The sequence below is a fragment of the Crocuta crocuta genome, unplaced genomic scaffold (assembly GCF_008692635.1).
Source record: "Crocuta crocuta isolate KB4526 unplaced genomic scaffold, BGI_CrCroc_1.0 scaffold237, whole genome shotgun sequence".
NCBI lineage: Eukaryota > Metazoa > Chordata > Mammalia > Carnivora > Hyaenidae > Crocuta > Crocuta crocuta.
This window is the reverse complement of record NW_027531914.1, coordinates 2,183,842-2,197,272: the sequence shown is the minus strand read 5'-3', so window position 1 is coordinate 2,197,272 and position 13,431 is coordinate 2,183,842. Positions and strand designations below refer to the sequence as shown.

At 39.2% G+C, this 13,431-nt stretch overlaps 1 protein-coding gene across 4 annotated transcripts in view; it reads right to left on the bottom strand.

Moving 5' to 3' along the window:
• The window catches only part of GPAT3 (glycerol-3-phosphate acyltransferase 3), a 57,222-nt gene that overhangs the window by 16,410 nt on the left and 27,381 nt on the right, over positions 1–13,431 (bottom strand). For 3 of the 4 annotated variants that reach the window (XM_077774786.1, XM_077774788.1, XM_077774787.1), the window contains one exon: positions 3,326–3,596. In XM_077774786.1, coding sequence (XP_077630912.1) covers positions 3,326–3,596 — 271 coding nt within the window. The remainder of the gene's footprint in view (positions 1–3,325; positions 3,597–13,431) is intronic. The other variant, XM_077774790.1, reaches the window with a different exon arrangement.

The following is a 13,431-nucleotide window of genomic DNA, read 5'->3' as shown; positions in this document are numbered from 1 at the left end:
CAAAGTAACTAACAATACCTCTAATCAACACAAGGACACTTCCTCATTTTTGAAAAGTGCTTTTAATATATATGCTAAAAACTTCAGAAAGAGAAGAGTCATTTTTAGAGCCGTGAGTAGAATTAACCCAAAAAGAAAAGATTGACACTTAAAATCTTTCAAAATAAGGGGAGGGGCTGCCTTATAAACACCTTCTTAAGGTGTTAAACCTTATGGAAGTCTTGATTTAAGACCTTTTGACAGAACAATTTGAAGGTCAGATTCTGTTTTCTTTCGGTGCCGTATTTTCATGCCAGCCACTAATGCAATAACTAAATCACTGTTTAATCTCATCCATCAGTTTTGCAAAAGTTTTAAAATAATGTTTTGCTAGCCTGCTGTAATGACAATCATTTGTTCCTACACATTAAATCAGAAGGGCCTTACATTTTAACATGTTTCACAACTGGGTTCGAAACTATTGAAAACTTTTATTTGCTAGATGAACAGGCCAAAAAATTCTGTTTTCCAGTTTAAGTGAGCCAACAGGAGAATTCTCATAGATGACACAAGTTTTCAGCCACAATTTGTTTTTTTATAAGAGTTTTGCCGAGATACAATTTACATATCATACAATTTACACCTTGAAAGCGTTCAATGGTTTGGGGCATATTCACAGAGTTGTGCAACCATCAACACAATCAATTTTAGCACAGTCTGCTTTTTGGGTGTTCACTTTGTAGGAACAGCTCATTTTATAAAGCATTTTCAGAGCAATCCTTTCACACTGAAGAGTCTGTACCAAGAGTAGGACCTCACTTCTGCCATTGGGTGCTTACGTTACTGGACTATCCTACATCTGTGGTTTCTTCCCAAGAATCTTTTACATTAGTTCTTTAGTTTGTGAGTGTTACTTAAATCTAACTATATAACAGAATCATAATACCATTTGCTGGCACCCCCAGCAGCTAAAAGCTAACCAACAAAGGAGGGCATCTCAAACACTCAGTGGCAAAATCCTCACTCTCTTGTCACGTTGCCTTGGATACGGTGCCTGACTCATGGGCCAAGTGGAGATAGAAGAGTTAATCTATATACTCAACTTTACTGAAGTTTCATTCCTTTTTAAGAATAAGAACAATTGTGGGGTGCCTGGGTGGCTTAGTCGGTTAAGCGTCTGACTTTCGCTTAGGTCATGATCTCGCGGTTCGTGGGTTCGAGCCCCGCGTCGGGCTCTGTGCTGACTGCCAGCTCAGAGCCTGGAGCCTGTTTCAGAGTCTGTGACTCCCTCTCTCTCTGACCCTCCCCTGCTCACGCTGTCTCTCTCTCTCTCTCCTAGATATAAATAAAACATTAAAAAAAAAAAAAGAATAAGAACAATTGAATAGGGGTGCCTGGGTGGATCCGTCGGTTAAACGTCCAACTTCGGTTCAGGTCATGATCTTGTGGTTGTGTGAGTTCGAGCCCCGCATCGGGCTCTATGCTGACAGCTCAGAACCTGGAGCCTGCTTTGGATTCTGTGTCTCCCTTCCCTTTTTCTCTCCCCCTCCCCTACTCAGGCTCTGTCTTACTCTGTCTCTCAAAAATAAGTAAATGTTAAAAATTTTTAAAGAAAAGTAATAAAAACAGAATGAATGGAAGCTCTAATTATAAATAGACTAGACATCTCTAACAAATAAAAGCTCAGATAGTTCCTTCATGCATACATGAACGCCAGTTTGGGAACACTGGCTTAAGATTCAAGGAAAAGTAGATGTGAAACCCTAAATTTTCACTTTGCTATCACCACTGAAATGATTCCCAAAAGAAAAACCATGCCCCAACTGGCAACATAGGCACACACACACATACACACACACACATACACACAACCACAGAAAGAGCTTAGAAATGTGCCTTTGCCTATACTTAAGCAATCTCTTCGCTTGTAATAGACCTAAATGAGGCAAGTATAGGCTGCCCGAGGGATGGCAAAAAGGTTTCAACTCATGTGCCCATTTAAGGTGGTGGTAGCAACTGCCTGGAAAGCTCTATTGAGAGGATGCCAAAGCTGTGTCAAGGAAAGTAAACAAGACAGTCAATAGCAATATTGTGCCTGGTACACGTGCCTACTGCCTGCCATCACATTGCTGAACACACCCTGGCCACTTGTGCTTCTTCCCACTGTGCAGTGTCCCTTCTGCTAATCTTAGGTTCCACACTGTGGCTCCACAGTAAATTGGACATGAAGATCTCTCTTCCTCAGTCAGCAGTCAAACTTAGAACCAGAAGGGGACACAGGAGGGGAACTTTTAATAAGAAAAGTGAGGGCACCTGGGTGGCCCAGTTGGCTAAGCTTCCAACCCTTGATTTTGGCTCAGATCATGATTTCAGGGTTCGTGGGTTCAAGTTCTGTGCTGACCGCATGGAGCCTGCTTGGGATGCTCTCTCCCTCTCTCTCTGCCCTCCCCCCTCAAAAAAGAAGGGGAGGAAGGGAGGGAGGGAGGAAGGAAGGAAGGAAGGAAGGATGGACGGAAGGAAAGTGAGTAATCATAATGGAACTGGATGGAACAAATTCAGTCTTCCGAATGGCTCTCTCCCATGTGGTAACCACTCTCAGACATCTTTTTCTCTCCTGGGCAACTGTGAACTGCTACAGAAAGGCAGTTATAGTTTGGTTGACACTAGTGAATGCAAAACTATAAATCCTCTCTCTTCTTTTTTCTACTTCCCTTTTCCATCCATCCTCAAATTATTTCAAACAGAAAGAACAACATGGATCCAGATCGATACGTAGTAGANCTCTCTCCCTCTCTCTCTGCCCTCCCCCCTCAAAAAAGAAGGGGAGGAAGGGAGGGAGGGAGGAAGGAAGGAAGGAAGGAAGGACGGACGGAAGGAAGGAAAGTGAGTAATCATAATGGAACTGGATGGAACAAATTCAGTCTTCCGAATGGCTCTCTCCCATGTGGTAACCACTCTCAGACATCTTTTTCTCTCCTGGGCAACTGTGAACTGCTACAGAAAGGCAGTTATAGTTTGGTTGACACTAGTGAATGCAAAACTATAAATCCTCTCTCTTCTTTTTTCTACTTCCCTTTTCCATCCATCCTCAAATTATTTCAAACAGAAAGAACAACATGGATCCAGATCGATACGTAGTAGATTCTGAATAACACCTTCATTTGGGAAAAAATGTGAAAGGAAAATAGATACATAAAATGTTTCTGTGGAGGTCACACTTGGTGGTGTTTTGCAGGGGCGAAGGGGTGGGCTTAGTGCCATAATACTCTCATGGGACCATTATATACGTGATTTAAAAAGAAAGCCGAACCAATTACACCATCAAATTCCGGCGCAGGAGACATACCTCAGGGGTAGTAGGACACAGTAGCGTACTATGACGCCCAGCACCCACACCATGGTGAGCCGCAGACTGATGTAATGGAAATTTACATTGGTCCTCGTGAGGAGATTCCATGACACTAGCTCCTCTGAGGAGAACCTCTGGGTCACTTCATCTTCCACAATGGCTTCCAAGCCCTTCTTGGAGAAATAAAACACGTCAGACAGCTCAAAGTCCCTTCCTCGCAGACCAGAGAGCCCTTTTTCCATGGGTGACTCATCTCTTTGGATAATACCTTAAAAGAAAGCATCAGGACATGAGAAAATGCCATAGGACACGAGAACTGACCAATGAGGCAACATTGTACAGAAGGCAAGTACACAAACTGAATGGGTAACATGAAGCAGATTTCAAAAATAAAAGACAAGCAACTGTAGGGGAAAAAGGGGTGAAATCACTGAGTCTGCATGAAATGGCCTCTACCGAACGACTTCAATTCACTAGAGAGAAATTTTCGTCCCCACTAGCCTTTTTCTTGCTTCATTTCCTCCCTACATACCTTCAGTGAACAAACTCTCCAGTACAGAACTAGACAGTGTAAAAATAAAACCTTGTTTTCCCCTGATAAAAACCATGAAAACCAAAATGCAGGCAAAGCGGCAAAAGGTATTTAGCACAAATGGCACAAGGCTGATGTTTTTAATATGCAAAAATTATTTAATAAGAAAATCAGTCTCCTGTGAAAAAGTAAGCAAAAGTTCATGAACTGAATTCATGGAAACATTAATAGCTAATAATATATGAAAACCTCTTACTAGCAATCAAAGAAATGTGAATTAGACAACGATTGGCCTATTTGCATCATCAAATCAGCAACAGTTTTGTTTAATGATAAAATTCAATGACAGAAATGATGTAACTCATATTTTCATATTCAGTTTGTGTGAGCCAGAACTAGTGGCCACTTTGTCAAAATCTCTTTGGCACGAAGAGACTAAAAATAGGTTTGCTGATGATTCAACAATTCTGATTTCTATCTTGAGAAAATCATCAGAAATGTAGGCAAGAGTGGTTACTGTAGCATTTTCCATTATAATCGATCCAGACAATAAGATATAACGCATCTAATAAATACCCTAGTTAATAAATAGTCTAAAGTGAAAAAAGGCAAGATCTAACACTACAGTTTAATCTAACTCTATGAAATACATATGCATAGAAAAAAAATGTCAAGAAGGCCACATTAAGCAGTTATCTCTGGGCAATACGATTAGATTTTCCTCCTTAAACAGTAATTGTATTTCCCATAAAGAAAATAATTCAAAGAATTTTAAAGTAGCATAAATTTTGTAAATTGAAAAAATGACTACTGTCACCCAGTTCTAACTACTAAGTAAGAGTCATACATGAGATCTTTGAATAAAGAGTATTTACACACACAGTGACATGACCATCTGATTGTCCCTCTGGGGTGTGTCGCAGCAAAGGAATTTACCTCCTAAAATAGAAAAGTCTTTTCTTCTGAGATGGAGATTAAGATGTTAAATTCCCTGAAAGAAGATCCCTTTTGATTTACTGGGAAGCCAATGAGGAGAGTGGAGAGCACTATATTATCTAACCGCTGGAGAACAAGTACGTCCATCCATAGATGATGATGTATCAGTTTTTTGAAGGAATGGAAGCATAAGGCACTGGAGTGGAAACTAAAGAGGACCTGGAGTCCAAAGTCAAGTTCTGTTTAGGACAAAAATAGCTCTATGACTGCATAATATACAAATCACCTACCTTGGTGTTCTCCTTTACAAAATAGGGGGTGGGAAAAGTTTCAGTTTCCTTACAGGACTAAAGCTTAGTGATTCTACTTTTGGGTTTTTTGGGTGGTTTTTTTTTTTTTGTTTTTTGCCAACATGCAAAGCTAATACCTAATCACCTTAAAAATTAGAGCAATAAAGCAAGTTCTGGGGTGATTAGCTTATCTTTTCCAGCCATCAGGTCTAAGTGGTTTAACCTTTCTTCACCATCTCTGAAAAGGATTTGATTCCTATTAAAGGATGAAACAAGACAGTGTAATTAGTGAATTACCTTCTTGCTCTGTCAACACTGCAATACCACTCAGAGCAGCTTACTCAATCCAAGTGCTGACCAATATTTAGCAGGGCAAGAATTTCATTATTTGGCAATATACAGGGGTTTTGTGGGTTTCCTTTTTTTCCCTTTTTTTTTTTTAAAGTCTAGAAGGGTAGGGAGAACAAACTATTCAGCAAATCTCAGAAAGAAACACACTGGAGACAAGTGGACAGCCCTTCTAAACATCATGATTTTGGAGGGGCCAGAGATAAGAATGCAAGTTTGAGTTGCCTCATTTAACTGAGCCAGGTGAGAAGAGATCTGTACACAGGACCCCGCCCCCCAGCCCTTACCCACTTGCTGTGCAACATTCTCTCTGCCCCCTGACCTCCTTAATTCTGTGTAGCTCAAATAAAATATAACTCAATTTTATATTTCTGTTAAGCCTTTTTTTAATGTCTATTCATTTATTTTTGAGAGAGAGAAAGGGAGAGCACAGGTGGGAAGGGACAAAGAGAGAGGGAGACAAAGAATCTGAAGCAGGCTCCAGGCTCCAAAGTGTCAGCTCAGAGCCCGACATGGGGCTCAAACTCACGACCCGAACCATAAGATCATGACCTGAGTCAAAATTGGATGCTTAACCAACTGAGCCACCCAGGGGTCCCTTGTTAAGCCTCTTCCAAAAGTGTGTGGGTGACTACAGTGCATCTAATTGCCTAAGGATGAATTTCCAGAATATATTAAGACACACAAGGGGTGCCTGAGTAGCTCTGTCAGTTAAGCATTGGACTCTTGGTTTTGGCTCAGATCACGATTTCACAGTTTGTGGGTTCGAGCCCCGCATCAGGCTCAGAGCTGACAGCACAGAGCCTGCTTGGGATTCTCTCTCTCTCCCTCTGCCCCTCCTCTATTCGTGCTCTTTATCTCTCAAATACATAAATTTTTTTTAAAAAGACATAACAAAAAGTAGTAAGATAAAGTTTTAAAAATATAGAGCAAACCATTCATAAAAAGAGTAAGCCTTAATGACTACACATTTTAAAAGATGTTCAACTCCACTATAAGCAGAGAAATGCAAACGAAAACCACAATGAGGTACTATTTCATACCCATAAAGATTAATACAAATTTTAAGTTGAATAGTATCAAGTGTTGGGTGGAAATTTAGAAAACAATTTGGTACCACCTGGTAAATTTAAAGAAATTCATAGCCCAAGACCCAACAATTCTCCTTCCAGGGTACCTCCAAAAGATTTTTGTTCAATAATTTCAAACACACAGAAAAGTTGCGACAATAGTTCACTTTACCCAGATTCATAAGTTGCTAACATTTTGTCACATTTGCTCATTGTTCTATCTCTAGATGTACGAAATGATCCTTTTCTCTGGACCACTTGAGAATGAATTGCAGGCATCATGCCCTTTACTCCTAAATATTTCAGCATTAATTTCCTCAAGACATGAAGTTTTACTTTTTTAATCACAGTATAACTGTGAAAATCAGGAAAGTGGGCATGACTACAATACTAGTATCAAATGTACAGCCCTTCCTGAATTTTGAAAATGGTCCCAATAATATCCTTCACATAATTTTTTCTGGCCCAGCATTCAACAAAGGATCATACATGATATTTACATGTCATCTCTATAGTGTCCTAATTATATGACAAAGTTCCTCAGCCTTTCTTCGTTTTGTTGAGATACTGCCATTTTTAAAAGTACAAACCATTTGTTTTGTAGAATGTCTCAATCTGGGTTAATCTGATGGCTCCTCGTGGTTACAGGCATGTTGTACACTTTAGGCAGATATACTATGTGAATGATGTATCCTCCATGCATTAAGCTGGGAACACGTGACATCTGTCCTACCATTAATTACTTTTTCCTTTGGGTCACTTGGTTTAAGACAGTTATTACCAGGTTTCTCCACTATAAAGTTACTATTTTTCTCTTTTTGATTAGTAAGTGGAGAATTATTATCTCTAAGTGTGTACAAAGGAGAGATACTTTGAGACTGTGGAAATATCCTGCTCTTCAAAACTTCACCCAATGGTATTAGCAGCTATCGATGGTCCTTCCTGAATAAATCGGTGCTATGTGCATTCTAAAATTATATTCTCTCACTCCTTCCACATGTATTATCTGGCATTCCACCTGAAAGAAGAGCTTTTCCCTCGTACGCTAAAGAGATTCTTATAAAATTGTGCAAAGTAGACATATGTAAGAAAACTTTGCCACGCTGTTTGCAATAGCAAAATAGTGGAATCAATCTAACGGTACATTAGATAGATGGATGGATAGATAGATAGATAGATAGATAGATAGATAGATAGATAGATAGATAGATACAAATATCAAATCATTATGTTGTACACCTAAAACTTAATGTGTTGTGTTAATTATACCTCAATAAAAATAAATACTAAAAGGCAGCTCATATAAAGAGATGGATACATAATGCTGCATACTACACAAGAGCTAAAAGAAAGTAACTAGAATAATTACTCAGGTAACTTGCAAACATCAACAGAAACAAACCACTCAAAATGATATGTGGAAGGTGATATTTTTATAGAGCTTGAATAATGCAAAACAACAAATACTATGTACTGTTTAAGCATATACACATGTATAAGGGGGAATGTGAAAATATGCATATAAATAATAAACATGAAAATCAGAGTCGTTTCTGGGGCTGAAATCAGGAAGGGATGGAGTGGAATCAGGAAGGGATACACTGGAGAATTTGATTATTTCTGTAAAGTTTTAATTATTAAACTAAGTAGTGGCTACGCATGTGCTACAATCATCCCCCTCCAAAAAAAAGTTACATGAAACTGACAATTTTTCCTAAGATAAAGATCTATATTGTAAGAAAGCAGGTATCAGCTTAGAAACTCTTTAATAAGTACACAAAATCTGAAAATGGGTATTATTTTTAAATTAGAGGTCAAAAGCAGCACTACTGAATATATAATATCACTTCCTTCTTGAATTATGTTGACTAGAAACACTGATTCAATTTACCCTAGGTATATCTTCTGAGAAAAAAAATATTTAATTCAATCAACACATAGGGGACACTTAAACTCTGTATCAGTTATCAAAGTACATGTTAGAAAGAAAAAGAGGAAATATTTCTTTTGACACCAAGAAATGTTCGTAAATAGACTAAAAGTCTTCAAAATATAGATAAAAATACGAATTAGATTTAACTAGCACAGACACAATTTTGATATCAGTTTTTATTGTCATTAAGGAAACCTAGTTATCACCAACAAATTAGCCCTGATCTTTCAGAATCCTTCTTAAATTGATGAGACCCTGACTCTAGGAAATATTTCCTTTTGTTTCATAAATCAACTTCAAAACAGTAAGGCCATAAACATTTGAACTTTGTCCTAATTCCGAATGCTTTCGCCAACCCAACAAGGTTCATGCCTGGATGAAAATAAAATGAAAAAAACTATCTCTATCTAATGCAAGAGATTAATTGCACAAGGTGCCCTGTGCCCTATGCCCTTAGCCAAGTCATGGTACATAAATAATCAGCTATGAAAGGCCAGTTAAAAGAAATGGAGGCTAAAGTTAAAACCATCTCAAATATAATTAACTCTAAATTAGCTGAGTGAACTCCTGGAATGACTGCCCATTTATAAATCACAGTAATTTTTCAATCCTCCAGTTGTAAAGCATGTTTCTAAGTCAGCAATTAGGGAAAATTGGGGCCCACTGAGGACCAAAAGTGTATACAATGGGCTTTATACAGAGGAAGGTGATCTTTACAAATGGGTTATAGTCCAAAAGTCAGAAGCTCAAAGTTCAAAACACACTCTCACCTGGAAACTTGAATTGAATTAGTCTGTTTGAGCTAGAATCCTATCCAATCATAAGCCCAACTAACCCCCAATGGTGCCACCCAGGAGCCCCAAAATGCTTAAAATTTTAACCCATTAGTGCTGATTCCAGTTAACAAGTAAACCTATGAGTAACTAAAACACCTTCAGAGGGGCACCTGGGCGGCTCAGTCGGTTAAGCGTCCGACTTCAGCTCAGGTCATGATCTCACAGTTTCTGAGTTCAAGCCTGAAGCCTACTTTGAATTCTGTGTCTCCCTCTCTCTCTGCCCCTTCTCACTCATGCTCTGTCTCTCTGAGCGGGAGAGAGACAGAGAGACAGAGAGAGACAGAGCACAAGTAGGGGAGGGGTAGAGAAGGAGACACAGAATCTCAAGCAGGCTCCAGGCTCTGAGCCGTCAGCACAGAGCCTGACACAGGGCTTGACCCCATGAGCTGTGAGATCATGACCTGAGACGAAGTCGGACGCTTAACCGACTGAGCAACCCAGGAGCCCCTCAAAAAATTTTTTTAATAAAATAAATTAAATCTGGTTTCGAATTCATAAAAATATACTTCCTTGTTCTGTAGTGACTTAGAGGGGACATTGGGGAACGTTCTGGCGTACTGGTAATGTTCTTTTTCTTGATCTAAATGAGAGATACGTGAGTAAGTTCACGTTGGGAAATTAAGTTGTACATTTATAACTACACTCTTGCCTATGTATGTTAAGTTTCAATTAAAAAAAATTTTACTTGCGATCTGCTGTACAATATTACCTGTAGTTAACAATATTGTATTATATACTTAAAAATATGTCAAAAGCATAGATCTCATGTTAAGTGTTCTTATCACAATTTAAAAAAAAAAAAAAAAGAGGGGCGCCCGGGGGGCTTAGTCAGTTAAGCGTCCGACTTTCGCTCAGGTCATGATCTCGCGGTTCGTGGGTTCGAGCCCCGCGTTGGGCTCTGTGCTGACAGCCAGCTCAGAGCCTGGAGCCTGTTTCAGAGTCTGTGGCTCTCTCTCTGACCCTCCCTTGCTCACGCTGTCACTCTCTCTCTCCTAGAAATAAATAAAACATTAAAAAAAAAAAGAATTGGGGGCATCTGGGTGGCTCAGTTGGTTGAGCATCAGACTCTTGATTTCGGCTCAGGTCGTGATCTCATGGTTCATTTATAAACCACAGTAGTTTTTCCATCTCCAGCCATGTGGCACTGACAGTACAGAGCCTACTTGGGTCTCTCCCTCTCTCTCTGCCCCTCTCCTGCTTGCATGTGCTCTCTCTCTCTCTCTCTCCCCCAAAATAAATAAACATTTTAAAAAATTAACAATAAAAAATTTAAATTAAAAAAAAAGAATTGAAGGAGACAGTATCTGTGAATCCCCTGATTCAGTGATTTATCCCCTAAATCGACTAGATCAGAGTAAATTAGTTGTATAGATTAACTGCACGTGGTCGGAGTTGGGGGTGGGGAGGACCCCTGCTGCTGGCTTTAAAGAACAAAAATATGCAATGTCAAGCTCCAGAGAAACTAGACCCACATTCCAGCAATCACTTTGATTTAGTTAAAGACTGGAAGGTCTTTAGACAATTCTCACAAGTAAGGGCCTAGGACGGATCCTTCGACCACCAATCTCTGTACCCGTTCTTTTCCATCAATCATCATACATATTAATACATCCATCAGCGCATCAACTAAATAGCCACCTAACTGTACAGATTTCCAGTCCCCTCTGTCACCTTTTTCATGAAGATTTAGCAGTAACACTGCAAGGCTAGGCTCTAGATACATACACCGTGCGCAAAAAATTCCCTGGGCCAATAGTCAGGTTATAATTTCTGCAATTTACATAATTAGGTGATTTGACTATGCTTATTTCACGGTGAATCCTTTGTGTTGCTGATGACCCCTGCTGTCCTTCCTAAGTAGGTTTTAAACATCCAGTTTATTATTATTAACTTAGTTAACAATGGTGTCAGGGTTTTTTTTAAAAGTCAATTTTTTGAGATGTATATACTGAAGCATTCACTTAAAGGTGAAATGGCATATTCTCTGGCTTTAGTTTTAAACTACTTCCATAAAAGGACACATTAAGGTGAGAATACAGTGTTTCTGATGGTTTCTCCGTATCTTCTAATTTTCTACATTGCTCACATACTGCGTCTGTAATTAAAATTTTAATTAAAAAATACTTCCACAAAGGAAAAACTGAAAAAAAGGATAGATGATGCAAAGTCTTGTTGAATTTGGGTGATGGGTATAACATGATTAGTGACACTATTCTCTTTCTTCTTAAAAATAAATGCTGTATTTTTTAAAAATGTGTTTAAGAAACTCATTTGAAAAGTCAATTTCTTCATCTATACCAGAAACATTCATTCGTTTAGTCAGTCCGTCAGTCACTAGAGACAGAGCTCCTACACTACACACAGAGGAGAGGGAAATGAGCTGGACGAGGCACGGCTCACAGCAAAATATCTTGGGAACCTATAAAATACAGCTGTCAGGGCCCAACCCCAGATCCACTAAACTAAAATGTCAGCTACATTTTTAAAAATATACATGAGTGGAGGAGAGCCTGGGTGGCTCAGTCGGTTAAGCTTCCGACTCCTGACTTTGACTCAGGTCATGATTTCACAGATCAAGCCCCATATCGGGCTCTGCGCTGACAGCATGGAGTCTGCTTGGGATTCTCTCCCCCTGTCTCTCCTCCCCCCTCTCACTCAACATAAATAAATTAACTTTAAAAAACTATATACATGAATGGAGAAAAAGCTATAAGGAAATATATCAAAATATTGGGTCTTATGCACAGGGTAGCTTCAAGGAGATAAGCACAGTGCCTTTTCCTTGTAGTATATGTATAAGTTCAAAAATACTTCTAACTTAATGAGACTCAGAAAAAATATCAGGTCTTTTCTGAGTAACAGGATTTCATATGGGTGACTTTTAATGTTCTTATTTATTTATACATCTACAATGTCTAACTACTCAATAAAGTATATGTATTATTTTACATAGTGACAGAAAAACACTTAAAGTAAAATTTTTTTAAACCGAAATGAGATACTACTACATACCCACCAGAATGACTATAATTAAAAAGGCCAAAAATGCCAAGTGTTGAAGAGGTTACAGAGCAACTGGACGGAGCGCACACATTGCTCTGGGTCTACAACAATTTCAGAATACCAGTTAGCAGTTTCTAATACGGTTAAATACACACTTGCTTACCCTATGACTTTCAATTACCCTCAAGGCATGTACCCTAGCAAAACAAGTAAATAGGTTCACGACAATGGTCATAGCAGCTTTATTCCTAATGGCTAAAAACTACACATAACCCAAAAGTCAATCAACATAAGTATGTACTCGAATAAAGGAATTCCACAGCAATTTTTAAAATTCACTGAGTATGGGGCACCTGGTTGGCTCAGTTGGTTAAGCTCCTGACTCTGGCTCAGGTCATGATCTCATGGTTCACAAGTTCAAGCCCCGTGTTGGACAGATTCTTTGACAAGTCTATAAATACACAAACATTCATCCAGCTGAACACTTGTTATTTGTACACTTTAATATATGTTAATTGTGCCTCAATTTCTTAAAAATAAGAAAAGTGTTACATTTAAGAGTCTCCAGGGGCGCCTGGATGGCTCAGTTGGTGGAATGTCTGACTTCAGCTCCGGTCATGATCTCATGGTTCATGGGTTCAAGCCTCGCATCGGGCTCTGTGCTGACAGCTCAGAGCCTGGAGCCTGCTTCAGATTCTGTGTCTCCCTCTCTGTCTCTGCCCCTCCTCTGCTTGCACTCTGTCTCTCAAACATTAAAAAAAAATTTTTAAGTCTCTTTTTTTGTATTTTTTTGTTTTTTTTTAATAGTTTATTGTCAAGTTGGTTTCCATATAACACCCAGTGCTCATCCCCACAAGTGCCCTCCTCCATGCCCATCACCCCCCACCCCCATCAGTCCTCAGCATTCAAGAGTCTCTCACGGTTTGCCTCCCTCCCTCTCCTCAACTACTTTCCCCCCTTCTTTTCCCCATGGTCTTCCGTTAAGTTCCTCCTAATCCTCCTATTACATGCAAACATAGGGTATCTGTCCTTCTCTGCCTGACTTATTTCACTCAGCATAACACCCTCAAGTTCCATCCATGTTGCTACATATGGCCAGATTTCATTCTTTCTCATTGCCATGTAGTATTCCATTGTATAGATAAACCACATCTT